We start from the raw sequence: 27,886 nt of genomic DNA, 5'->3' as shown, positions 1-27,886 counted from the left end.
ACTGTGTTGGGAAGTTTCAGAATTAACATGAGTGCACAGCATGACCGACGCTACCCCACCTGCTGCAGATCTTATTTGGGACAGATCTCTAAAGCATTTATGTGACATGGTCAGGGGCTATTCTTCTTTTGCCTAAAGGGGATAATTTCTGAGAAGGTGCCAACTTCAGATCCTTTGCTGGAGAGACAGCTGCCTTCCCCAGGGAATAAATCCTGGAAACTGTGTTAATGGTCCTTTTGTACTTGAGGTTTGTCTCCAATGTGTAGCACACATTCAATGGTTCACAGGCTTCTCTGAAGCAGTTCAAACAACACACAATAACACGAGACTTGAGTGAACCTTCAAAACACATGAGCTGCTGAAAGTTTATTGGAAGAATCAGTGTCATCAGAGGAAACACTAAATACTAGATGTGAAGAAAATGCAGTGGTTCAGCTGCAGAATGAGGAAATCCTCATACTCTACCTTCACATCAGTTACAAGTTTGGCAAGAACTAAGGACATGTACTGGGCATGAACACCTTGTACCAGCACGTCCTGGGGTGGGAAAAAGCTTGAATACAAGTACTTGAATGTGAATATCTCCTATACAACATCCAGCTTACTACATTACCAGGAAAACTATCTCTGCTGGATGCACATGCACATGCTTTGCAGACAAGCTCTTCACAAACAGACTTCTACAGTTCCATGATAAACACCTATGAATAGTACTGTAACTACAAAGTGATTTTCAACAGTGTTGTACTTATCAATACATAAAATACTCTATGTTAGTGTCAGAAGTTTCAAACACAAACCTATAAACAAATCAGCTGCTGCAACAAAAAAGGAAAATTTGCTTCTGTTTTTAGGTGATACCATTTAAACATATGATATTTAGAAAAACTTACTGAAATCATCTTTTTAGCTACCTACTGCAAAATTGTATCTTTCATAGGAGATACATTATTCTTTCAAAACATGGTCTTTATGTAACATGAATTCTTTATTCTAGGAAACATCTTTATATGGTTTTCCTCCTTTTTATGTTTATAGAACACAGTTTGTACCATGAAAAATGGGCCAAAAATGTGAGGAATACTTAAATACTGAAAGTAATAAATAGATGGGGTTCTTATATTTCACCTGCAGATTACTTCCATGAGTTCAACAGTACTATGTCTAGCAGGGAGATGGATGTGTGCAAGATTCAGGCTAAGAGTATGACTTGCAGTTTTAGAAACCTGATCCAAATTTGTACACTATAGTCATTTTGTTAGCTGCTACTCAGACAACAATTCTAGTGATGCTAACCCACCCACTCACATTTTAGTTTACTGGACATCAGATGGCCAAAAGATACAAGAGGAAAAGAAAATCCTTAATTTTTTCAAAAGTATACAGTCACAGAGAGAATGCAGACAGAAACAGACCAGGAATTAGACAGACATCCTAAGTGAAAACAACAAAATAATCGATTCAGTTAGAACAATAGAATTCCTTTTGAACACATCATGAAAATTATTTTCCCATTAATATCAACAATATTGTACAACAACTGTTGCCAACATCACTGAAATATAAGTCCTCTGCGTCTTATAAGGTTTGGGAGGTGTAGTGTGGTTTTCAAATAACAAGTAATAGAATATAAGCAATGTTATTTCCACCCTACCTGTTGCCATTTGCCCTTAACTGCTGGATCTCTGATCGACTGGCAATGTCTCTGGATTTGCTGGATGACACCCTGGTAATATACCATAGAAGAGTCATAATTCCCAAGGAGTGCATATTCTCTTCCTTTTTTGGCATTATCACAAATCTCTGCTAAATTCATCTTCACTCAGAAATCTAAAAGAGAACATAATTACCAGAAAAAATGAATTTTACATGCTGTAGAATAATTCAGACAGTAATGCTTTAGTTTTATTATTTTTCTCATAGCTGAATTGTGTCTTTCCAGCACTGCTCCCGTCCAGTCCTGCTCTTCTACAACCATTTATGTCTGGAGTATCTCTTTACTAGCCTAAGGTTTCAGATCAAGAATTGTAACTCTTTTATAGTGATTAAAAATACAACTTCTTTGTTGCCTTTGGCCCCAGTCCTGTTAAGTTAATGCAACGAAATTAAATGCCCTTCCCACACTGAAACTAACAAACTCAACTTTAATTTGCAGATCACCACAATGTATTAGCAGCCATCAGCTGTGAATCACAAATCACACGAGGCATTAAATTGCTTTTTATTCAGTTGTATTACATACATGCCTAAATGTGCCAACCAGCATCAGGGATGTCTGCACTTCACACTTTCAAGAGCCCTCACCCTAATGAGATTATGATATGGTTGAATGACTGCTCTACTATAGACAAAGTTGAGAGCCTCATTCTGTTTAAATATTCTTTCAAAGTACTCCACCATCCACATGCTGACTTGAATTTTTTCATTAAATTTAACATGTCACTTTGGGATTTAGGGCCGAGTTTGCAATCCAAATTTAACATTGCTTAGAACAGTGATTCCCAAAGTACAACCCTCCCCTAGTCCTCAAATTGCAGCATGACTTTAAGGCAAATCTATAGCCCAGCTTTTCCCAGTGACCAGTCAAGAAAGCAATAACCCAGACATTCAGAATTAAGCTGTATTGTACAGCTAGGTTTGTATTTAAGGTTCAGGATTGAAGCAGTGCCTGCCCTTTTATCGGAATCTCATGTGACCCAAAGTTTAGGTTCTCACCACAGATAAAGAGCATCAGTTCCTTTCCCTTGTACTCTGACTCAGTATGTGTGGGGTCCCTGACATTCACCCAGATATAAATCTCTGGAAATGAAAAATAAAAAATTGCAATTCATAGCTATGCAATGTAGAGTTGCATTAAGCAAGAGGGAGGAGGTCAGCTCTGGAGAGTGGTCCACTAGTTGTATCAAGGGTTTGGCAAGACCAAGGAGGTGAAGAAGAAACTGGGAAGGAGGGATACAAACACAGTTCAGGCTACACAGCTGAAAACAGCCCGTGCTACAGGAGTGCACACAGAAGGTGGTAGCAGACAGAAGCCAGAACAGGGAGAAGTAACCTTTTACATCCTAGTGGGTTATAAAAATATTAGTAGGTTTTATAAACAGACAAGACAAGAGCAAGATGGCAATAAGGAGGATGTGTCTTATGCTTTTGTATTCCCTTGTGCTTAGCAAAATTCAAACCCCTGACAAATTAAACAGACATCCACATGAAATTCATTCTGCCCTGAGCAAACACACACTGCACCTCCCAAAGGTGCCACACAGATGGTCCTAACTGCTACCTACAGCTGCACACCAGGTCTGCTCCACCACCTCATCACTCCTGCTCCCTGCAACAAAGCCATGGAAACCTGCCACCCTCACTTAAACCCACAGGTCACACAGCTTGCATGTGGCTGATGACTCTGATAGCAAGAACATGCTGCCACCCTGCAGCTGACACTCCACCAAGCACAGCAGGACTTACTGGGGCTTTACTTGTCCTCATGCTGTGCTGCACATTTCAGCTTGCACAGCATTCCCGCTGGCTGTTGTAAACTACTGGGCAGGAGAAAATCTAAGGTGGAAAGGGTGACAACCCTAATTTTGTTTCCTGACATGGGCAGGATACACCATTACCAAGATCTGGATTAGCAGCAACTAAGATAATTTAATTTTTAAATACAGAAAATTGTAACTAATAGGGGAAAAAAAAGTCACCCACATTGCACAGGAAATGCATAAAATTATAGGAACTGAAGATAGTTTATAACCCATTCAGATCTCATGAGTCAGCTTATAAATGAACAGAACACTATGTGGGGCAGAAGCCATTGACCTCTCTTCAAACACATCCAGGTTAGGATGTGCTTCACAACCAGCCTGTCACCGTTAAGAAAAACATTCCTCAAATCACTGGAGGTTTTCCGCATATGTAGTGAAAGACAGCGAGTAAATGAAACATTTTTAAGGAACTCCTGAATTCAAGTCCTAGAAATCCATTAAACAGAACACATACTTCCTTTACAACCTCTCATTGCTCCTTATTACAGCTAGTTCCCACCCTCTGGGCATGTTTAACTCTCTTTTGCCTTAAGAGGACTGATACTCACAACCAACTCCCCTTAATTCCAGAAGAGTTCCCTGCTCACCAGAGGAGACAACCTCCTCATCTTTGTCTGTGGTGGAAGTTGGGTCAATCCACAGGCAGGAGGCAAGCCATAGGAGCCATGCAGACATGTGCCCACTTCAGGACAGTGGTTAGACAAGGAAGCTGAGAGGCAGGACGCAGAAAAATTTACATGGTTTCAAAATTGCAGGAGCAATCCAAACAAGACTCTCCCATTTCCTCCAGCTACCAAGAGTTTGGGGGCCTTTTGCCTCATGCTTGTGATGCCAAAGCTTACACATGAGCTTGATGCCTCGTGTGTCACACTGAAGAGCTTAGAAAACACTGACAGGCACTGAAACTTGGAGCATGGAGGGAGGCTAGTGGATGCATATCTCTGTACCTACTGAGCGGTCAATACCTCCAGAGCTAGGCTGACAAAGGCCCTTGGATCTTTCTTGTGGATTCGGGCACTTCAGTTTTTACTTATCACCTACCCTAGACACCAAAGGTGTCATATAGCTTGAAAAGGTGAATATAATGTCACCCATTTACCAGAGCTTTATTTGAAACAGCATCTGTGGGTCTCAGTCCTAAATCAATGCTTTCCGTGAATCCCAGACAGTTCTCTGAGATTCTACTGCTATTTAAAACTAATGCTAAAAATGGTTTAAACAAACTACAAGCCTCCTATGCACACCAGTGAAGGTAATATTACTTCAGAATATCCAAATCAAATCAAAACAAATAAATCCAAAATAAAGGAAAAAATATTTTTTGGAAGGAATTATTTCCTGTGTTGTTTTCTGATCATCCCATTCTTCAATGTCAGGGATGGGGAGGGAGGGAGAAGTAACTACAACTAGATGAGGACCTTTTCATGTTATGTACTCACTCTTTATTATCTGTTCTACATTGTATTATAGAATTCATACAACATCAGAGACATCCAAGGAACCAGAAATACAGAAATCATAAATAAAGCATTTTGTTGTTCGTTTTCTGAAGTTTATTTAGATATTTAATTTTCCTACCATACCACAGCCACATCTTTTAAGTAAATATACAGCCAAGGACAACTGTTTTCAAGTACATTTAGAACAACTTACACACTACTTCTGACACCAGCTTTTCATTCTATCATTGTGTGGTTCTCTCCTGCACTAGACCATAACAACTCCACTGCACGTCAGGATATCCTTGGAGATTCCTTAGTTCACGGATCATTGACAAGAAGAGACATTACAGACATTCGTGTCGGCATAGCTGCCACACATGGGGTCTTAAACCCACTTGTTAAAAACCCTGCAGCAGCTAGGCTAAAAGGTCACAGGGGATATTAATCTCTATTCTTTGGAGCATAAGCTGAGCTGATCCCTATCTGGGGTCAGAAAAGAATTTTTCTCCCAGAATTAAAGCAATGCACAATTGAGAAGATCCAAAAGACAGTCTCTACTTTAACATCAAAGCATTATACACACAAAACATATCTATGGGCAGATACAGTGATTGTGTGAACGACAGGCAAAGGGGGACAGCTTAGCACACTATCCCAAACTTGCGTGCAACACCAGTGGGAATGGATTCAGGACTAGCCCTCTTCAAACCATCTCTCTCAGTGCTGTATCACCACAGTGTTACCAGAGGCAGCAAATGCTCCCCCCTGCAGAGAGGGTCTGCATCAGGGCTTTTCCTCTTGCTTGATCCCAAACATTCACTCTGCAAATGCCAAAATGGAAGGCATCTGCTATCTTTATGTCTCTTTTATACATGTGTTTTGACACAACCAGTGACACCACTGCATTCCATTTTCTCCACAAGCCCTTGACTCTTGCATAGGATGGAGGACTCTTATTAAATGAGCTGTTAGATACTTTTGCTTAATTTTCATTATTTCAATAGTCACATCAAGCCTTATTTAATACCTACTAATCAGACTTTTCTCAAATCAGATGTTAATTCCTCACTGAGAGGGCTATCCAATACATTGATTTTCCTTGACATGTGTCTTTCTCTGATCAAAATTTTATCCAGGCAAAATAAAAACATTCCACAGCTTCCTGAGATTGCTGGACATATGCTCTCACTTCATGGCAGCCCTGCAGTACTGCTGACTGGACAGCTGAACATCTGGAAAGTCCTGGACATACACTCATGAAGATTGGCTACTAATCCTGTTTCTCATTTTCTGTAAATCAGCCATGCATGATGTTGGGCATCCTGAAATGCAATATAGGAGTTACAACTAATGTCACAAGACAGAGAGTCACACTGTTAGGCACCATCTTCTGAATTTAGTGCTTATGACTGAGGTATGACTGTACATTTTTCACTTCATTTTCCACTTGCTTCTTCAAGGCAGAGCCAGGATGACTCTCTGCCACCACACAATCCCAGAACAGGTCAATTGCCACACAGAGCAAAGCAGGAAGAGAAGTCCAGTGTTAAGAGGTTTTGATTTTTGGATTCATATACTTTTCATGTGCAACCATTTCTATTATCAGAGTCTAAGTCATAAACTGTAATTGTTTTTTCTTCAAATTCCTCTTACTGCTTGGAAGCTTTTCATTACATTTTATTGAAAGCTCCCATTCTTAGGTTAAGGCCATATTGGTTTTGTAAGCCAACTTTGACCAGTTTCAAACGGCTCTCTCTCCCTCAATTATGTCTTCACTTAAAATAGCACAATGACCTGATTTTCAGTCTTCTCTTCAAACTTAAAAATTGTTAAAATAGAGACATGTAACAATATGACAATTCTTTACCTGAGAAAGTATAAACAGCAACACTAACTGGAACATTGTCAGAGGAACAAAAAAAGTGTTTTTCCCTGCATGACATAAAACTCCTACTAGAAGCCCACAGAATTCTATTTCTGACAGAAATACAGACTGTATTTTTTATGTGCTTGATACATTTTATTTGATTTTTAAGAATAAGATATTAAAAATGCAATAAAAGAAATTAAATAAGTCTTTTTTGCTTCATTAAAAAGATTATCTCTTTTGTTTTGGTGTTGGGTGCAGAACAACTGATCCTCACTTCCAATAATTATCTGTCCCTGTTCAGAAGCAATTGCTGATGCTGTAGACATTACGTTTGCATGACAAAAACAACATTTTAACTGATCATTGTCAGATAAAAAACAAACAAACAACAGGCTTGCCAAGTTCCATAGCTAAATCCATCTTTCCCTGTTAACATGGCTTTGTTTGAACATGCAGCTGTGGGCCCATGGACTGGTGTGAAAACTAAGAGCATGACTTCACAGGATCACAGCTCCTGTTAAAAACATATCTGTAAGTAAGGAGATGGCTCAGTTCCAGCAGATTTGAATTTAAACTACATGTAAATGAATCAAAGATGAGAAATGTGTTATGCCAGTGCTGTTTTTTCCTTTTGCTGTGTGCATTAGCAGTGACAAGGCTGGCTACAATGGCAGCAGCAGTGTTCGGGTTGCAGCAGGTTATGTCATTTTTTAAAGCAGTACAGACACCAGATAAAACACACACATATACTGTGGTTCAGGAAACCCAGCGCCAAGGGATCTTTTAATTCAGTCAACTGCTTTCTGCTAACTGGTTTTTGGACTCTTTGCACTGAAACTCTGTTTTGCAATAGCAGACACAGAGTTAATGGGGAAATATGTATGGGAAGTGGGAAGGAGAAGAAGCATGCATGCAGGCCTCAAACTATTTTTGTGTGCATTAACTCGAAACAGAGAGTTACTCTGAGTGCAAGTGAAAAAAAAATCTTCAAATGAAGTAAAGACATTCACCACAAGTGAAAAGTAAACACATAAGAAAACACTAATTATTAATTAACGATTTAATTAATTAACGATTAACTTAAGAGATTTAAATTAGAGATTTCATTAGTTTGGTGAACCAAACAGAAAGCATCCTGGAGAATGAAACAGCCATTTGCAGAGCCTTTGAAGTACAGTTTTCTGAAGAAGTAGAAAGAAGAATCAGAGACAGCTGTGCTATTCCTAAAACTGAGTGTGAACCGCATCCTTCTCCAAGCACCTCATTCACCAGTTTCAGACACATCCATATGGCCACATGACCATTACTTGGGGTAAGGAGGTGTTCATTAGCAAGGCTGGGTAAGGAAAAGAGCTAAAACAAATGCTGTGGGGCACTCTGGGGAGCATAACTCCATACACACACAGGTCAGGCAGTGACAGGCTTGCCAGCTTCTGCTCCACCTTAGCCCTGCTGGACCCAGGCTGGCTCCACACCTCTCTCTCCTCTCCAGCACAGCCTCCAGGGCTTCTGACATTAGTATCAAATCAAACCCAGGCCCATGTTCAGGTGGGGCCAGCCCTGAAGGTGGATGAGTCAACCCCTCCTCTGATAGGATGCAGGGCCCAGAAACCTGAAGGATTCTGTAGGGCCTGTCTGGAGCTCAACAAAGTGGAACCCAGCCCGAGTCAATAATCCTTCTGGTCCTTTGTGGAGCCACTTGCTTCTCTGCATATCATGTGTGTAAGCACTTCTGGTAGAGCAAACATGCCACCAAAGGCTCCCAAGATAGGCCTGGCAGGGCCAGCTCGGGTTCAGAGCGTTTCTTAGGTCGGGCTCTGTGCCAAGAAAGGCAGTGAAACTGCTCCTGCACCTGGCCTGGATACAGCACTCCTGTGTTCCCCCTGTGCCGCAGCCCATGAGCCCTACCGGACCACAGCCTGCTCTACAAAGACTGGGCGCTGCTGCTGCTCCATTCCCAGCTCAGCCAAGCTGCATCCCAGATAAGCTGTCCATGAATAATTGCAGGCTTAATACACTCACACAGGTGCTTATAGCCCTGACTTATAAGGTCAGAATTTTGGGCTGAATTGTCCACCTCTTGAACCCCACTCTGAATTTCAAAGAACTGGCTCTTTAGGACTAAGGATATGTATTACTCAAATAGAATAGCATACTTTTTTTTTTAAATATACATTTATATGCATATTGCTGTTAGTGCTACAGACATCAAGTCTTCAGATTTCTCAGTTAATCCCCAGAAGAATCAGGGGTTTTTAGGGTTTTTTTTTTTAATCAATTACACAGAAAACCAGATAAAGGCCTATCATTTTTTTTTCTTGTATTCCATTTACTTCTGAGCCTTTTGATTGGGATTAGGTCAGGGCGGGCTCTATTTCTCCCCATTACCTGCTCAAAAGCCCAAATCTCCAAGAGCCAAGCACACTGGAAGCACGCTGCAGCTGAAATGTTCACTTCTGCAGTGTGGCAAGTACCAGGAGCTGCAAGAAGCTGAAGCCTGTCTAGGATATAGCTGACATAGGGATGGGGGAAAAGGGAAGAAAAAAGAAACTGCTCAACAATCTGCAACTGCAGTCAAGCATTCATTGGAAAGAAACCCATCTCTGTGAAATGTGAAACTGTAGTAGGAATAGACATTCAATATTCATATGCAAGGGAGTACTAATACACTGATGCTTTTAAGATAGAGATTTTCAGGAAGAAAAAATGACACCCCCTTATATACCAATCATAAACACATGTATTTTAAGTATGATATATAGAGAAACTGTAATTTTATTCCCCTTCATGACTGTTAGAGAACACAAGATAAAGAATAACAAGAGAACTGTCAGGAGAGGAAACGGAAAGAGAAAAGGGACGAATGCTGACATCATGACAGAAATTTTTGGGGAAAAAAATAGAAATGTAGCAGAATAATTTTTAAAAATTTACACTGTGTCCAGACCATGTAGTGAAACAAGCTGAACAGAGCCTAAGCGTTGTAGGAGAGGTGAAACTGGAAACCGTAAACGCAAACTGGTTGGGGAAACTTTCCAGAGCTCCCTCTGACCATTGCCTCCTTCGAACCCATCCCCACACTCCAGTCTGCCCTGCCTTCTGCACAGCTCTCTCCGTCCATCTCCTCCATCCATCCATCCATGTTCCCATGTGCCCCTTTCCCTGTATTCTTTCTCTCCTCCACTGGCACCCAGACGCCCCCCAGCCCATCCTCCCCTCACCGCAGGCACCCACCCATGTTTCTGCCGCACCCACCCCCCATTCACTGCCCTGCCCCGCGCCTCCCCTCTGCAGCCGCACAGCCCCTGCGCCCACCCTCCCAGCCGGCCCTGCCGCACCGCCCCTCCCTCCAGCCCCTCCCGCCCCGGCAGCGGCACAGGGGCTTCTCTCCCTCGCTGTTCCGCGGGAAGAGCCGCCTCAGTGCCCTCGTTCAGAGGGAGCCTCCCGTCCCCACAGGGGTCCCCTCCGCAGCACCCATCTTCCCCCCACCCCCCCCCCCCACCTCCGCCGAGAGCGCTGGGGGCTGTAGTTCCCACCCGCCGCTTCTCCCGGCAGCCCCCAGCGCCCGGAGGGGGGGGCGCGGACTACACTTCCCGGCACGCTCCGCGGGAGATGTGGGGCGCCCCCGCCCTCCTCCAGCCTCTACCGCTGGTTCCCCCCCATCCCCGCCGCCTCTCTCGGCGTAGCGGGGTCCGAGCCGCCGCCCGCCGCGGGCAGCAGCGCCGTGAGGTGCTGCCCCTTTCCCGGGCCCCGCCGTTACCTGGGAGAGCCGGGGGTGCGTGTCTGCGGGCGGGAGCGGCGCGGGGAGGGGGCGCAGCGCTGCGGCTCTGTCAGAGCGGGGCCGGGGGGGGAGAGGCGCGGGGGGGCGGGCGGGGAAGGGGGTGCGCGCGCGCGGCGACGGGCGGTTGCCATGGCGGCGGCGGCGGCGGGCGCGGGGAGGGGACGGCACCGCCACTCCGGCCTCGGGAGCGCCTCCGCCTTGTCCTGGCGGCGGGGGAAAGGGATTTTCCTAAAGGAAAACCCCGCGGCACCGCTGGCGATGGCTGCGGATGCCGCCGCCCAGCCCGCGTTTAGCAGCCCTCGGCAGCGCTCCGCGCTGGGCATCCCAGGCGGAGGCGGGCGGAGAGCGTCCCGCTTGCTGCGGGAGCTGGAGCGGCGCGGGGCCCGGCCGGCCAGGAGGGAGGGAGGGAGGGCGTGCCGGAGCCAAGCGCCTAGGCTGGCTGCTGAGCGCCGGCCGTGCTCTGCGCTGTGCTGCGCCGGAGCTCGGGACGCGGCGGCTGAAAACACAGTCACAGGATGCGTCAGGCTGGAAGGCACCGCCGTGGGTCATCTGGTCCAAACTCCCTGCTCAAGCAGGGCCATCCCAGAGCACATGGCGCAGGACTGCGTCCAGACCCTCCTTGAATAGCTCCAGTGAGGGAGGCTCCACAACCTCTCTGGGCAATCTGTTCCATTGCACGGTCATTGCGCACTAAAGAAGTCCTTCCTCATGTTCAGCTGGAACTTCCCGTGCATCAGCTTCTGCCCTTGCGTCGTGTCCTTGCAGCTGGAACCAGCGGGAAGAGCTCTGAATACAGATCAGAGCTCATTCAGACTCTGAATGCAAACCTCATGTGCCTCCACCTCGTCTGTGGGAGTGTCTAGGAAGTGCAGAGCATACGTTTGTCCTACGTGGGCATGCAGAAGGGCACTGGACCATCTTTTCTATTGCAGTGTAATACATTTTTATAGTACCGTAAAGGAACAGATTTAAGGATTTGCCCTGTTCCTGGACCAAAGTGGTATTTGGCGATCAGAGGCAGTCTCACAGGGTGACACTACCCAGTTTGTGTCACCTCCTGAGGATGAATGTTACCTAGTGTTTCTGAAGCATGCAGCTAACAGTCAATACGAGCAGCCTGGCATCCTGCAAGGGGAGACATGCAGTTATAAACCTTTCTAGGGATGTAATTCACAGTTAATGCAAGACAGCCTGTGTCTGTATTGCCACCGAAAGGGGCAGTCCTGCATTCCTCGCTGATCATAGATATGCCTTCCTGTTTGTTATTTACACAGCAGTAACACTGATGGTGCCATCTGGCAAGGGAAGCCTGGGATCTGATCTGGTGGAGAGCCAGTTTTGCTCCTCCAAAAAATTAACCGAGTTCTGCTGGAACTGAAAGTTCCCAAATTAGCTGAGTCTGTAGAGCTGTTGCAGGCACAAGGAAGGCAGAGGAGATGTGAAGGCAGGAGTAGCCCATTGAAATCTCAGTGAATCCGTGTTTCTGTGTGCAGCTGCACTGCTGCAGTGAACCCTTACTGCTGAAACAGCCTTGTGACAGCTCTGAGAGTGTCCCAGTGACGATTATCTTGTGATCATACTGATAGTAGTATATGATTTCTCTGGAAAATTTCTGTTGTTGTTACTGTAAGGCAGCAACATGAGGTTGTATCTCACAGTAAGGTTCTCAGAAATGCTAACTGACACAAGTGAAAGAGCAGGGATTGAAACTAAAAGCTCAGTATGCCTCTTAAACAATACAGCATGTATCAATGTGTCACTCATATATCTACAGATCTTCCCTCAAAATTATGTGGAGATTCTTATGTCTTTGTGAGAATTTTGGAACCGGGGCCAAAATCGTGATGAATTCATAACAGCTGCAACTCTGGCTTCCCCCTTTTCCAGATTTCTTCGAACTTGCCTGTCCATGACATCAATTCCTGCTGGTTTTTCACATAAGCAGAAGCATAGATGCTGTGCAGACCTTACAGAGTTCAGCCTTTCTAGGGGAGAGCAGATGATAAGCAGCCTCGTCCCACCACTTCCATAATATCCCTTCCCACGAGACTATGTACCTCTTACCACATTAGGCAACACATCAAGTGCTTTGTCTGAAGATTGTATCTCCCAGCCAGGAAATTGTGACCCAGAGAAGGCTGGTTATTTGGGTGTAATCTCTATTCTTCTGGTTGGGTTTTTTTTTCCCCATCCCTTTTTCTAGTAACAACTGAGTCGAGCAGGGCTGCTTCCTAGTGGCAGAGGGTCCCCATGCTACAGCTGACCTCCCTTTTGAAAAGCAGTTGTTCAGCACCAGAACAATATCAGTGTCAACCTGTTTTGACCACTCAAAGTTTGGTAAGCATGGGTCTCCACAATTTGCCAGGATGTGCTGTGCCTGTGTCAGCAGGAAGTATTGTGTTTTCAGGTTCCTGGCTATGCACACTGGGTATATAGGGTAATTCATGCTGGAGGGGACCTCAGAAGGTCATCTAGTCCAGCCAGACAATCAGAAGTTCATAAGCCTGTTAGTAAGCCATAAGAATGATAACTTTAAGTGTGAAATTTCTTAGTCTCTCCTATTGCTGGGTCAAATTTGAGCAAATCTGGCTGGACTGCTGCAAAAAATACTGTTTCCCTGACCTCCTTACTGAAGGTTCTTGCCTCCACAGCAGTCCCTGGATTGAAAAACTAATGTTTCTAAGCCATTTTAATGCAAAATATGATGTTAAAGTCATCTTATGAGCAGTTTAGGCTAATTTGCTGGACCTTGTGTTGAAGCAGCTGGGACTAGTGTGTGTCTCATTCCACTGACTCTGCTGTGAGGCAGTAATTTCAGGCAAAGAGGGTGTAGGAAATTGCTGGGAGGGAAAGTGACACCTTAAGCCACTGAAGCTTGTTCTACTCTGAGCATATTCTCATGGCTTACAACTTCTTTATTTTTTGGTAGAGGCTATAAACCTAGCAGTTCTGGATAAGACATGATGATGGTGGGTGTCAGTGAGTGTGGTTAGGCAGGATCCAGCTGTGTTGGTGGAGGAGAACATTACTCACAGCCAGACCCCAGAGACTTATCATGGCCCTTTCCAGCAATCTGCAAATCTGCCAGCAGAGCTGATTGTGTGCCCGCTCGCTCTGATTTATTCTAGACAGTTCAATCAGAAGCTGATAGAAATTAATGTAACTCTTTTGCCATGAACATTAGATTTGGTTCAGAAGTGTCTCTTCAGCTAGAGTAATTGCAGACACTGTCAGAGAAGTTTAAAGCTGTGCACTCTTAGGGTCTCTGACAGATTAACAGAACTGGTTTCTGAATTGATTTGGTTATCATTGCACAAATTCCACTGACTAGAGGGCTGGCAAAGGCTTTTAGCACAAAGTAGCAGAGAGCTTCATTTGTAACCTCCTCCCACCCACAAAGTTCTGCAAGGAGAAGGTTGAAATCATGTGAGAAGTCTGTGAATTATGAACTGCCCTCTGCTTCTGTCTTCCCTTCCCCTTGCAATTATATTTAACTAGACTACAGGAATTATTGTGCCTTAGTAATAAGCTTTAATGCTCAGATGCAAACACAACTCTTTACCGAAGGTCTTACAGGCTGTATGGAGAAATGCTGTAATAATGAAAAGGGAAAAACAATAGGGAAGCAGTAGGGAGAAGGAGGTGCATGTTACATATTCATGGACATTAACCTTGCAAGGGAAGTTATGCACAAGTCAGTAAAGGCATCAGTAGACTGTTAATTTTCATACACACATAGTAATTGTTCTTCTGCATAGATATTTTTATGGAATTATATTTACCAGTATGACACGTCTACCAATTTTTCTCCTAGGAAAGAACTTCAGAGTCTGAGCCCAGAGAAAGATTTGATCAACATCCTTTCCACAAGGCACATCTCGAAGTGCTGTCAATTGTTGATAGAGAACAGTGTAAGAGAAAGCAGTTGATTTTTAAACAGGATTGATTGCAATTAAGCCAGAAGGTGAGAGGTGGGATAGGCAAGGATGTTTTTATTTATCTGGTCAATGTAGATATCTATCTATCAAGAGTCATGTAGACTCTTGCGTCTGAGTTAAGACTTTGGGGATGCAATTCCTGCTTCAACCAAAGTGGGTTGTACCCTGAATGTGCTTATTTTTTTTCCAGTGTTTATAGCAGACTCATCTGATCAACCTAAGTGTGTTTGCATGGTAGATATTTAAAGGTAGATGACAGGAGTCCCACCCAATGTGTTGAGTTGTTAGAGCCCTAGAGAGGGAAAGCTGTCATGGCAGTTTTAAGTTGGTTGATTAAAATGATGAAGACTAGGCCAGTGTCACTTTAATGGAAATCACAGGTGGAAGAGATTTTTGAGAGGAGTTGAAATAAGCCCACAGTATGCTGGGAAAAAAACCCACCTGTTCTGCTTTGAGTCTGTGGACAGAAATTAGAAAAATAAACAGGAACTGGGATATTGTGTTTCTTTTATGTGTATACCTAATATGTTGGAGTATTACTTTTTGGAGAGGAATAAGAAGGGAGTTTACATCACTCAAAACAGAGAGGAAACTTGGACAGAAACCTCAGAGAATGTTGAGTCAGGCTCAAGGAGCTGGATGTCAGCAACTGTTAAGTGAAAACCTGGACCAGGAAAGAAAGTTTATTCACACCATCTCAACTTTGTGGCAGACCACTGGACAGTATCAAGTGGCAAAGTTCCCTTAATCAGTCTGCTGGGGTTGACAGCTGAGAGAAAATCTCTCGTGATGCGTTTTTGTTTGGTGGTACAATTCTTTCATGGTAAAGTGTGAACTTTAAGCTGTTTTTTAAAGATGTGACATTCTGGAGTTGCACTGTCTGTCCCACTGCAATAAGTTTGAGCCTCACTTCTCAGTTTCAGAAGGATGGAAGTGTAACCAAGTTCCTTTTAGTTTTGTAGTATCACAGTAGAAAAGATACACTCAGCTGGTGCTTCTGCTAAGCACAAGGCAGACAGACTCAGCTGTTCTAGATTTCATCTGGCAGCAAGCTGCCCAGTGTGCCCATGTAAAATGACTGGCAGCTCCCCACTTAACAATACCTGCAGCACCTGCTTCAGTGCACAAGTTGCAATACCATTGGCAAGTTTATTGAAGGGATGGGGTCTTAGTGGGAATGGATTCAACACCACAGGATAGTAGGCTTTGATAGTTTGAACCAGTTACATCAGTTGAACCCATTAACTTAGGCACAGCCATTTGAAGTCATGCTGGTATATATTATTCTCATTTGCCTGTAGATGTTTTTCTGAACTTAGCAGTGGCAGTTTCAAATCAGGGAGCTGTTGGGCAGCTTTTTGCACACACTGTGTAGATGCCCAAACCACTAGAATAAACAAATCACATTATAATACATATTAATGGCTTGCCCAGCATGTTTGATTTCTTAGGTGTGTTAGTTGCAATTCTGCAGTGTGAGACACTAGAAAATGAATTGGTTTTACCAATCCACTCCTGTAAACATATTCATCCAGGAGAGAAGATTGCTACATTTAAAGAGCATTCCTTTCACAACTGTCTCAAGTAGTCCTTTGAATAGTGCTGTGATCAATGCCAATGAGGGTGTTTACACTGGTGAAAGACACTGAAAATTGGTGTTCTGGTGTATGCCTTAGTATCAAGATTTTGCAGGGCAGGAGGTAAGCCATGCATCTGCACTGAAAGAACAACTTCACAACTTCACAACTTCTGTTGTTTATTGATAAATTCTGAAACCCACATCACTGAATATGTAAAAAGTTCTGAGTAGATAAGAGCAATGTAGACAAGATGTAATTACAGATCAAAGCTCCGAATTGAAAAATTTTTAAAACATGTTTGAGGAGAGCAATAAAGTTAAATATACACTGGTGATCATTGTGAAGAATCGCTTTTCCCTTTCTGGTCCCCTAAAATGATTACTGCTGGGAATTTGCAGTGGTTTCCATGTGAACAACTTAATCTGGTTCGTATTTTGAGAGTAAAATTGGGAATCTTTTTTTAACTTCAGAATTTGGACCATCACTGAATAATGTGCATTCTGTTAATGTTGTTCATTTATCTAATAAATGAGAAACATGGTTGTGTCAGTAGAGGATCAGTGGCACAAAGAACAGTGTCTCATAAAAGAACAGACATTGGCATCACAGCTTTGGTGAAACATGTTTTAAACTATTATAACACCCCATTCACATTCTCGGGGGGAATATTCACTGCCTACATTTAAACATCTAACTTAGATGACTAAATTAGGAGGCTTGTCTCCCTAGATGCCTTGCATAGTTGAAGGAGTGAGAGAGGCTTCTCCAGAGAGCAGTTCAGACTGTTAGTTAGGCTTCTGCTCTGAATTATCTAGAGGAGCCTCTTCAACTTTGAATGCCTTTCTATGCTATTCTTTGCATCTTTTCCTTGGCAACTAAAGGGACTTACCTGGTCTCCACCCCTCAGCACTTGTTCTTGCCTCCTACTTTACATACCACTCTGTCTCTTGGGCTAGTATAGGGGTTGATGTGGCGGTACTGCCAGCTAGGTTGGTGAAATCATCTGAGTTGAACCCTGCAAAAGAAGGTGTAACTTTTAACCTAGGTCATGTCTCTGATGTTCTTAATTGCATGACCTTGTAAACAGGTCCCAGGAAGGGATGATCTTTAGCAAGGGACAGAAGTGCACTGTTGACCTTTTTGCCAAGTGTGTCACTAAGAAAAAGATATGTTTAACTTTAAGATGTAAGTTAAGGAGACTGAGTCGTGTACTAACAATTGTTCTGTTCAAGCACATTATTTTTATACCATTACAGTTTCAAAAATGTCATGGAAATTTATTATGGTTTGCATCACTCTAAGAAAGATATAATCTAGCCATGTATCTCTGTTATCTGTGTAAAAAGTAGCCATAATTTAAACAGAATTATTTAGAGTATTTACAAATGTACCATGAAAAGGTGTGCCAAACTTTATAAGTAAGTCTAGAAGCATGGTGTTGCCACTAGCATAGAGCAGCTGCAGTCAAGTTGAAGTAGCTTAAGAAGTTCCCCACCCACCAGCCAAGGGCTGCTAATGTTTCATCAGACATGCTGGATGCAGTGTACCTATCTTTAATGGTTTACAGTGCAGGCATCTGCTTGTAAAATAGTTGTCTTAAATTCTTTTCAAAATCAGTGGAAAATCCGGCCTTTTAGATGATGCTTTACATGACCTGTAAGAGATGCTGAGATATGAAATACCTACATTTGGGCAGCTGAATCCCACCTCCAGGCTGAGCAGCTGCTCCTTGTAGATGGAGCACTGCTGACTACAACAAGCGAGCTTCAACTGCCCTGTGTGCTGACCTCTAAAACCACCCAGGCTCAGCTGCTAGTATGTCACTAAAGCTTCATTTTCTGATTATTAAAACTCATTCCAGTTCAGACAGACTTGATGCTACTGGTGTCCACCACCAGGACATTTCTGCAGTCTCTGGCAGCTAAAGTCTCTGGCTTTTCAAGTTGTTACAGAATTAACCATCCTGTTATAAAACAGTATTCTTTTAAAACAAGCATGTATTAGGAATGTGAGCCACAAACCCAATGAGGTGAGAGAATTATTAGTAGTTTTAAATAGTTTTGCATTGCATCTTTTGCTGCTTTTTAAATCTCAGTAGTCATCAGGTACTTCTATAACCTATAAAGAGGTTGTTTAATTATATTTATCTGTGATTTTCTATAGCTTCACCTACATAATTGCTTCTTTTAGCTAAAGTACTCACCTCTTTCTGGTCCTTTTCCATGCAAGTAAGAATAAAGACATTCCTAAAGATTTAAATAAGGAATAAGCTAAAATCCACAAGGAAGCACAGCTGGAGCTAAACCTCTATATGCTAAGCTGGAGTTAAACCTATATATGCTCTTGTCTTCCTGTATGCGTTTCCTCATGCAAATAATTTTTCATGACACCTTAAAAGAAAAAAAAAAAAAAAAGGAGGGGAAGTGTTGCATTTAATATTCATACTTGATGCATTTTTAAATGTAATGAAGTTACAAAATGAGCTTGTTGTGGCTTAACCCCAGTAGGCAGCTCAGCCCCACACAGCTGCTTGCTCACTCCCCAGCCAGTGGGATGGGAGAAGCAGAAGGGTAAAAGTGAGAAAACCCATGGGCTGAGATAAAGACAGTTTAATAGATAATGCACAAGCCCCACAAGCAAGCAAAGAAAATTAAGGAATTAATTCACAACTTCCCAGAGCCAGGCAGGTGTTCAGCCATCTCCCAGGAAAGGCAGGCTCCATCACGCTTAATGATTACTTGGGAAGATCAACATCATCATTCCGAACATCTCAACTTCTTCCTTCTTCCTCCAGCTTTATATGCTGAGCATGACACCACATAGTTTGGGATATCCCGTTGGTCAGCTGGGGTCAGCTGTCCCTGCTGTGTCCCCTCCCAACTCCATGTGCACCCCCAGCCCACTCGCTGGTGAGATGGGGTGAGGGGCAGAAAAGGCCTTGACCCTGTGTAAGCCCTGCTCAGCAGTACCAAAACATCCCCATGTTATTACTGTTTCCAGCACAAATCCAAAGGACAGCCCTGCACCAGCTACTGTGAAGAAAATTAACTTTATCCCAGCCAAAATCAATACAAGAGCCTTAAGTCTTCACATCCTTTTACAGTGTAGAAATACATGTATGATGAGGGTGCTTGTGCATAAAAAGATAAAAAATTGAGGTTTACATAATTACAGCTTACAAAAGAACAAAGGTTATCAAAAGAAGTTGTTCCAAGTGCACAGGAGAATAATACTCTATGGATTTCTCAGGATGGGGAACGTAATCATGGGCTCTCTCTCCTTGTCACCTTGTATCATTTTTATTCTTGATTTCTGTTTTGCTCAGACACCAAAAAAAAAACCCTCCTATTGAGACAGTCCTTGGGACCTTTCTACCTGATGAAGGTAGTCTCCAAGTGCCATTGTTCAGTGCAGTGGTGGCTGATATGGGCAGACAACCTATGCCATTATTTGCAAGTGTCTGCAAAGTCTGTATCCACACGAGAGAGAGCAGTTTTCCATCCCAAGGCTCAGTGGTGCGTGCTGATGCACACCTCAGATGCTTGGGGCTACTCCAGACTGCTCTGTCCACGCCACACAGCCTGTACCCTGGATCTCATATGGATGTACCCCGTGGTGTCCATCTCTGCCCAGTGCAGAACCTGCAGGAATAGTGTTGGAAGACAACATGGGTCTGGGAGAACCAAATGCAGTGTTCTTGGCCTTATTGCCATTTGGGGGGAATCTCGAGAGTGAATGCAGGGGATGTACCTGAAGAGGTCCTCAGGGAGAAAGCTGCAATTCAGCAGAGGGGACGGTTGGATGCTCAGCCTTCCTCCCTGTCAGTGTGGGACATGGTGACATTTCCTAAGTACCCAGTTTTAGTCCAATGGTGGGATGAGTTCTATATAAACATACACATTCCTATAGATTAGCTGAGCATCTTTGTTATTGTTTGCAGATTTTGGAAACACAAGTGGTTAATACCGTATATCAGAGGCACCTTATTCTTTCATACATACTGCTGAAATAAAACCACTTACATTCCTAGTTACTAGCTTTACCTGTAACTCGGCAGAGCTTTGGCTGGGTCTTAGATGTAAACATAACATTTTCTTTCCTGAGATAGCCTACACTTCAGTGATATTTTTAGTAGAAATGCAGTGCAAATATGAAATAGATTATATTAATTGTTGTCTAGAAGCTTTCTATTCACTGCATAGGAAGTCCTTATTACATTTTTCATCAGACCATATGGTATCTAAATATAATGTGCTACATTACTAATGCAGGACAATAAATAACATGATTATGTGTTATGGGTGTCACCTCATATGTGCACAACAAGTAATTATAGTTGGAATGAGTAATGGAGATTTGAGTTTTATATTTAGGAATGTATGAGAAAGGACAGAATTTGTCATTAAGGATGGTAATTGTCTCATCTCACTTCGCAGATTCAATAAGTAGGTGTCCATACTAAGCCAGTCATCTGTGACTGCATCTGTGATCAGTGGAGAGGAACAGGGACTTCAAAAGATAAATGGTCCCTCCTCTCTTAGACAAATATTTTCAGATGACTGCATCTCAAAATCTCACACAAACAAAATCTTCAACAACACCTTTCTGGGGGAAAAAGAGCATCCAGGAAGACCTGGTCACACATTGTAACTTTTCTGAGATCAAGCTCTGAGTCTTTTCTGCTTCAGTGAATGATCATCCACAGTGAAACTTTTGATGGTGTTTATTTAAGCCTTTTTTTTATGTTCCAGTGATGAAAGTTTCACCATTTCTCTAGGCAGTCTATACCAATGCTTAATTGTCCTTAATCCTGGACTGTTGTCTAGTGGTTTAATGTAAATATCCTTTACTGCAATTTATCCCAATTGCTTCTTGTTCTAATAAACATAAACAAGTTTATTTCATCCTTTTTTACAAGTACTTTTCACATATTTAAAGATTCCCCTGCCCCCAGTTTTCTCTCTTCTTGACATCGTTTGTGTCTTGACAGTGAACTAAAGTAATATTAAAGTGATATTAGTAGGATTTATGTAGAGTTAAACCTTCCCTCCCCTACCCCTTCATGCCCTCAGTAATCTCAGTGTTGCACAGACTCCACGATAGCACTGATCTATCTTGCTGCACCCACGGTTGTGACACCCTAATGCTCTCAGCCCTGGCTGATTTCAAGTGAGCACTTCCAGCTCCTTCCTGGTAAATCGAGGACAGGAGGGGGTTAAGTGTTTGGCTGTTTAACACTTTTTATGGACACTAGCTGCTTCACAGCTTTCCAAGGCATGATGTCCACACTCAAAAGTGAGTTGGGGGGCTTGTTAGCCAGTGTTTACAAGCATAATGTAGTTTTTGACTCATATCTGCCTTTTTAATTTTCATGTACCATTTTCACTGACCTTCCATGCTTTCTAATTTCTTTAGAGTGATACCTTCATAATTTCCACAAATCCAGCCATTTTATTTGAGTGTACTGAAATATGCTTAAGGATCTTGTGAGTTACACTTCACAGAGAACATTTCACAGAACTACACATTATACCACAACATTGTTCTTACCATGCTAATTTAAAACATATTTTTCTTTAGATTAGTTCATAAAGAGAGAGGAAGGAAGATATTTAGCTCCAGACAGCACTTGCAATAGAAATCGGTTATTTCTGTACAGCATCTTTCCTTTGAAATATCAATAAATGATTTCCAGAGAGAGGAAGAATGTAATTTAATGATCCCTTGCACAGCTCAAACACCTTTCATCAGAGCATCTCAAAGCATTTCAGACAAGCCTCAAAGCTTGTCTGTTTTTCCCCAACTATTTCAGTTGGCCTAATAAAAGATACTGTCTTCCTACACACATTGTATTGTTTAGCACTCAAAGCATTATCATACTTGTTTTACCGATAAGTAAAAGGGGCACAAAGAATCCACATCGTTTTATTTGAGACAGTGAATCTAAGGTGAACTCTGTGGGGTCTGGTTTTCACTGAGTGTCTAGGATGTGCAGAATACATGTTCTCAGATTACAGGCAGACATGTAGTGCGGAGTCTTCATTCCACTTACATCAGTGGCAAAGTTCCCACTGATCTGAATAAGGCTGAAATCGCATCCTAGCTTTTCTAGCTGCTGCCTGCCAAAGTCAACTTCAGACCTGTGCATCCTTCCCATCTTCTGTGTCACTGTTACTAATGGAGGTTCTGTCACACCATGCCTGCCACACCATGCCTGGCATTTGTCCCCCAAAAAAGGGATCAAGACAAGTCTAAATAAGGAATGAGAGACCCCAGCAACTGGAGGGGGTAAATGTGTGGTGTGTGGTTAACAGTCTCCCCACAGTCACTGCAGATCCCTGCATCTGCCTGCACGCTCTCTGTGCTGACAAAAGGAGTCCTATGAAGAGCCCTTTGGACAGGCTTGCCCTGAACTGGATGTGTGCTGTCCATGCTCAAGGGTGTCCCAGGTTGCAAATATGCTGCTGACACCACCACAAAAACTATGTCAGGTCTCTGTTACCATGCACAAAAACTATGTCAGGTCTCTGTTACCATGTCTGACCTTTTCAATTAAAGGACAGTAACCATTTTGAGAAAATCTAGCAATCTATTTCAGCTTCATATTCGCTTGATTAAGACTGTGGATTTGGGCATACAGCACCAAATGCATCCAAAAACCTGTTGTCTTAAGGAATTAGGAGTCTCAAAACAATGATCATTAAGTCTTTTTATATACTGTCTGTGGAGTATGCACTTTCATCAGAAGCCATATTGTACAACAGAAATACAAACACTTTAAAATACAGATTACAAAAAGGAGCACAAAGAGAGAAAATGCAGATGTCTTCTGCTATTGAGGATAGATGAATATGGTCCTAATTAGAATGAGAATATGTGTTCATTGTCACTCCCTGTACTGTCCATTTGTCCCTTGTTACAGGGGTCTTCTCAAGCTTGATGGGGGTGCAGCCTGGGTGGCTGGTCTTAGTATATTCTTGTTTATTTTTACGCAAAATGATCACTAAATCCGCATGCTGTGGTGCTAGACTGAGAACAGAAAGCTCTTGCCCATCTGGCATTTGTTATCTTCAGCTGCCTTTCCTCTTTCATAGGTATTTCAGGTCATGGATAAACTAGAGGAAAAAAGAAAGTTTTTCATACCACCAGTTTCAATTTGAAGGTAAAGAACACCAAACAGACAAGGTCTGAGAGTAACTTCTAGGCTCACAGAAACATTTTCATGTCTTTTTGGCAAAATTAAATGCTGGTGCTTCTATACACATCTTGTATTACAAGCCACTTGCAAATCTTTATATCTGATCATTCTCTCATTGTGTTGGAAAACAATATGTGGGAGTTTCTTTCCATACTAGGTCTTTGTGGGTAACTTGCTAGTAAACTAATTTTACATGACTCAGATTTAAATAATAAAAAGGCTTAACTCCAGTCTGAGAAGAGTTTATTGTCCACAACTGTAGCCTAGAGACAAACTCCAGCACCTTTGGGACTCGGCTGAGGCAGCAATTAGGCAGCATTTTATTGTGATGCAGTGAGTGCGGCAAAAGATGAAGCTGGACTACTCTCAAGAGCTTAGAAACAAAATTGGCTTCCTGGAGAGAGAACATAAGAAATCTGGCAACCTAAAAATATTTAAAGAGCTTAGGGCTCCCGGGGGAGAATTTCAAGCTATTGAAGTGGAAAAGACTGAGCATTTGCTAAGATTGAAAAAAAAAAAAAAAAGGGGGGGGTTACATGAAAAATGACAAAGTGGGGATTTTTTTTTACTGTAGCATTTTTCAAAGGGGAAGATATAATAAACCTGAAATCAATCAGTAACACAGACTTCAATGCAGCGTTCCAAATCAAACAGCCCTGGCTTGAAAACAGGAGTCAAAAGAGATTTTTTTTTTTTCATTTCAGAATTATAAGGGATTGAGGCCAAGAAACCATTAAATGAGGTGAAAGGTCTAGGGTAGAGGGCATCTTGAGCAAGTCTAATGAAGTCATGGTTGCTTCAGCAGCCACGTTCCTGAAGGGTTTTGCTGTGTCTGTCACTGTGTCTCTGTTCCTCTGAATCTGGCTCCCTGGCCTCTGGGGTTACGTGCCAGAGCGTGCTGCACCAGGCACCCTACAAAGCCCCTTTCTACAGCCCCAGAACGTGTAGCATCCCTGTGTCAGAATGCAGCTGTGCAAAATGGGATTTATCTCGCCCGTCGCTTGGTGTGTGTCATGCAGGCATTCACCTGGGAGCTGGCTATGCCTGACTCCATGTATTATCAGCGGGGAGCAGCCGGAGCTCACGAGGCACAATTGAGCTCAGCTGAGTGTAAATTTCTATCTTATGCCAAAAGTGTCTATTTTTCTCACTTAAAACAGCATCCTATGGTGACTGAGTCCCAAATGGACACCTACTGCTTAAACATCTACATTTGTTCAATGAACTCTACCCACGTAACTGGCATCACCCCCATGCAGCCTATGTTTTAGAGTTTTCTCTGCTGTTTTCAGGCCCTGCCTTCATGCAACATGTATCTAGGACTAAGATGAATTAGCTGGAACAGTTTCATTTGTGTCCCAGCAGGAACTAGAGGATGCAGAGTGTTTACCGTGTTGTAGGCTCCTCTCTTACTTGCCACCATTCCTCTGCATAATGGTGACAGCCCTGTCTTATATCACCCCTCCAGCCATATTTGGGGGCTGAGGAATGGCTATCAGTAAGGAGGGAGGGATGAGAGTCACCACAGAATGGAAATGAAGAAGGCTGGCGGAGGGAAGAAAGCAATGCAGTGTGAGAAAGGGCCAGGATACTGTACTTGCAGAGTAATAGCAGCCCAATCTGTCTCCTGGGCATCCACAGGACAGTGCAGTTCACAGTCCTGAGCTCTGTTTGTATAAGGGAGCTGAGGAACAGATCACTCAAGTTCTCCACCTGGGTCCTGGGCTGCACCGCAGGTAGAGGGAGCATGCTGTGTGTTATGTCTCTGACGTGAAATGAACCCTGCCACACACATCCTACCTGCATCTGGTATTACCACCCTGCCTCAGCCATACACCTCAGCTCATGATTTCATATATCAGAGGCAAACCCATCAAATGACAAAAGAAACCCCAAGAGATGTGTGAAGGATTTCTGCCCCAAGGGCTGAGCCAGGCGACTGATCAAAAAGGAAGGTCTTGCTCTGCTCTTCTGTACCTAAGTAAACTTCACCTGCACAAACTTTTGACATCTCTGTTGACTGACAAAGCTGTGGGTAGGCATAACGAGTCAATGAGTTTTAAATAGTCTCCTGAGTATTACCCATTCAGTGCTGAAGGCAATTTCTTTTCATAGTCCCAAGGCAACCCTTTTATGTATTTAATGTCATAGGCTTCCCATGCTGTCATTGTGTTGCTAGTTTGGAAGTTTTATTATCTTGGGCTGCAATTTGCAGGGCAGACAGTGTTTGCTGCTGTTATCACTAATCATCAGTCTAAGGGCCTGGTACAAGTGTGATACCCAGTATCAGGGGGCTTTGTTGAGCCCTGCTCACAGGCTATATATATTGTAAAGCTATCTTGCTCACGCTGCACATGATTATTGGTAAATTGCCCAGAATTCATCTCTTTTGTTTGTCAGAAATCAGTGTTATGATAAGCAGCAGGGAAAAGGACAGCATTATCTTCTCTGAAATGCACCAGCATAGCAGCCAATTTCTGGACACACCATTCATAAACCAGGAAGCAAAGTGCTGGCTGGTGTGCAAATGTAACAGCAAACACAATGTTCCCTGGAGAGGCTGAGCTGTAATGTGCAGAGACAATGTGGAGCAGCTCTGGATGAGCAGAGGACATGCAGATCTCAGTGTGCTGTAGACAGCTGTGGCTCTGCTATGGCATGGTGTAAGGCCAGATACATACTTAAGGCATTTTCTGCCTCACCGTTGTCTGCTCAGAGCATGATACACACTTTCTATATATCCAGAAAACCTAGGATAAATGCAGTCACATCTGCAGGAGAGGGGGAATTGGACCCTATACGCAGGACCCCATGGTCAGGACCTGTATGTAAGTGCTCCATGGTCACTGCCATATCAGTGATAAGGATCAGTACACACTGCATGGCACTCCATGATGCTGAAGAGGAGACAGTGTTGAGGATCCGTGCAAATACACCCACCCCAGGCCTGAGCTGCTTTGTGCTGGATATCCTGTCACTTCGCTGAAGGGGTGCAGAAGAGAAGGAGTAAGATGGAGGTCGGGTTCAGCTAAACATGGCAAGGCACAGGGGTTATGAAGGGAGGTGGGTAAACCTCAAATGAGTTTGTTGCTGACAGGACAATCTGCAGCCCCAGGGCCTTATGGTAGGAATCCAGAGCCATGTGCCTTTCTGCAGTACACCCTTTGTTGCTGCATGAGCATCCACAGACAAAGCACATATTGCAGCAAGGCTTGCAAGAAGCAGGTATAATCCACTGTCATATTGCTAGGTGACAAGAAAATAAATGCTTTTATGCCTACCAAGATGTGACTAGCTTTGTCAGTTATGTAACCCACTTGTTCATGCTGTTGTCAGGATCAGAAGACCTTACACAGCTTTTTGGCCTCCATAAGCCCTAAAGATCTGGGTTACATTGCATTAACATGATGCATATCTATAGAAGGGTTGGAGCATCCTCAATGAACTCTTCTTGTGGCCATATATTTGCTTTTCTCAGGTTAGCTCAAATCTTCAATACGCAGTGATTAAAAAAAACAAGCAAACTCTTACAAGTCTTTTAATTTTAAAGTTACATATTTAATAAACAATTCACCCAAATCATAGCTTGTTTTATAGTAGAGATGTGAAAGGGGACCAGATGTATGAAGTGTCAGATCAAGGATAGTTTGACACATTTCAGGCAGCTAAGAAACACCTGTAGCACTTTGTACCCTTGTTGAGCTCTTACCAAGCTGCACCATCTCAAAGTGTTCTACAAACAAGCAGTTGTTCCTCTGCTGTAAGAGATACCAGTATTACTCCCATTACAGATAGGAAAAGTTAAAACAAAAGGGACATGGATTTGTCTCTTGTCAGTGGCAGAGCTGGGAATGGATTCACTTGTCCTGATTTTTTGCTTTAAGTACCAGCATTGTTTCTCAGGTGTTATCTCAGCCAAACTTTCACTGATGAACAGTGGGGCAGGACGCAGAGTAAAGCCTGATGAGGCCAGTGTTCATCTTGAATTAGATCAATACTAATGGAACCTGAGTAGCTGCTTGGAAATTACTACGGGTTGACAACTTGATAATATGAGGAAGAGAAAGACCTGTGCATTTTGGTGAGGTAAGAGGTCTTTGGGGAAGAACTCCTACAAACTAAAACCAGACTAACAGGTGGATTTTGGTATCTGTTTATCTGCTCTTTGTGGTGTAGCTGAGTTTGACAAATGCCATTACTTTCCTTGGTTTACAGTTATTTTATTTTGTACTTGGAAATCCCCACTAATCACAGTGAACTGTTGCTCACTAGACACTCTGAACAGACAGTTCACGTCCCTGTGACCTTCCTGAGCAGCAGATGCATTGAACCTAGGCAAGAACATGGCAGAGGCAAGGGGACATGCCTCAAACTGCAGAATTGAGATGGCACTGCATGAAACACAGTCATCAGTGTCTCTGTAGACATTGACTCACTTTCAGAATTATAGGTTCCAGGGTATGGAGTAGAGGGGGAAGAAACCAAGTGAGAGCCCTTCTAAGGCAGATGAAGTGTTTTGAGTGCTGTTCTGATGA

At 43.1% G+C, this 27,886-nt stretch overlaps 1 protein-coding gene and 1 long non-coding RNA gene across 3 annotated transcripts in view; one reads left to right on the top strand and one right to left on the bottom strand.

Moving 5' to 3' along the window:
• The window catches only part of KATNAL1 (katanin catalytic subunit A1 like 1), a 37,104-nt gene extending 26,368 nt beyond the window's left edge, over nt 1-10,736 (bottom strand). The window contains exons 1-2 of one of the 2 annotated variants that reach the window (XM_068181172.1): nt 10,615-10,736; nt 1,655-1,830 (exon numbers count right to left, since the gene is read on the bottom strand). In XM_068181172.1, the coding sequence (XP_068037273.1) occupies nt 1,655-1,816 (162 nt within the window). In that variant the 5' untranslated portion in view covers nt 1,817-1,830; nt 10,615-10,736. Of the gene's footprint in view, nt 1-1,654; nt 1,831-5,195; nt 5,354-10,614 lie in introns of those variants that run through there. The other variant, XM_068181173.1, reaches the window with a different exon arrangement.
• Nucleotides 10,357-27,886, top strand: part of LOC137468939 (uncharacterized) — a 67,678-nt gene continuing 50,148 nt past the window's right edge. Inside the window, exon 1 of the long non-coding RNA XR_010996265.1 lies at nt 10,357-10,629. This is a non-coding gene — a long non-coding RNA (uncharacterized lncRNA). The remainder of the gene's footprint in view (nt 10,630-27,886) is intronic.

Source organism: Anomalospiza imberbis, chromosome 2 (assembly GCF_031753505.1).
Source record: "Anomalospiza imberbis isolate Cuckoo-Finch-1a 21T00152 chromosome 2, ASM3175350v1, whole genome shotgun sequence".
In the NCBI taxonomy this organism is placed as follows: domain Eukaryota; kingdom Metazoa; phylum Chordata; class Aves; order Passeriformes; family Viduidae; genus Anomalospiza; species Anomalospiza imberbis.
Note: the sequence above shows the minus strand (reverse complement) of the source record. Positions and strands in the feature narration are given on the sequence as shown.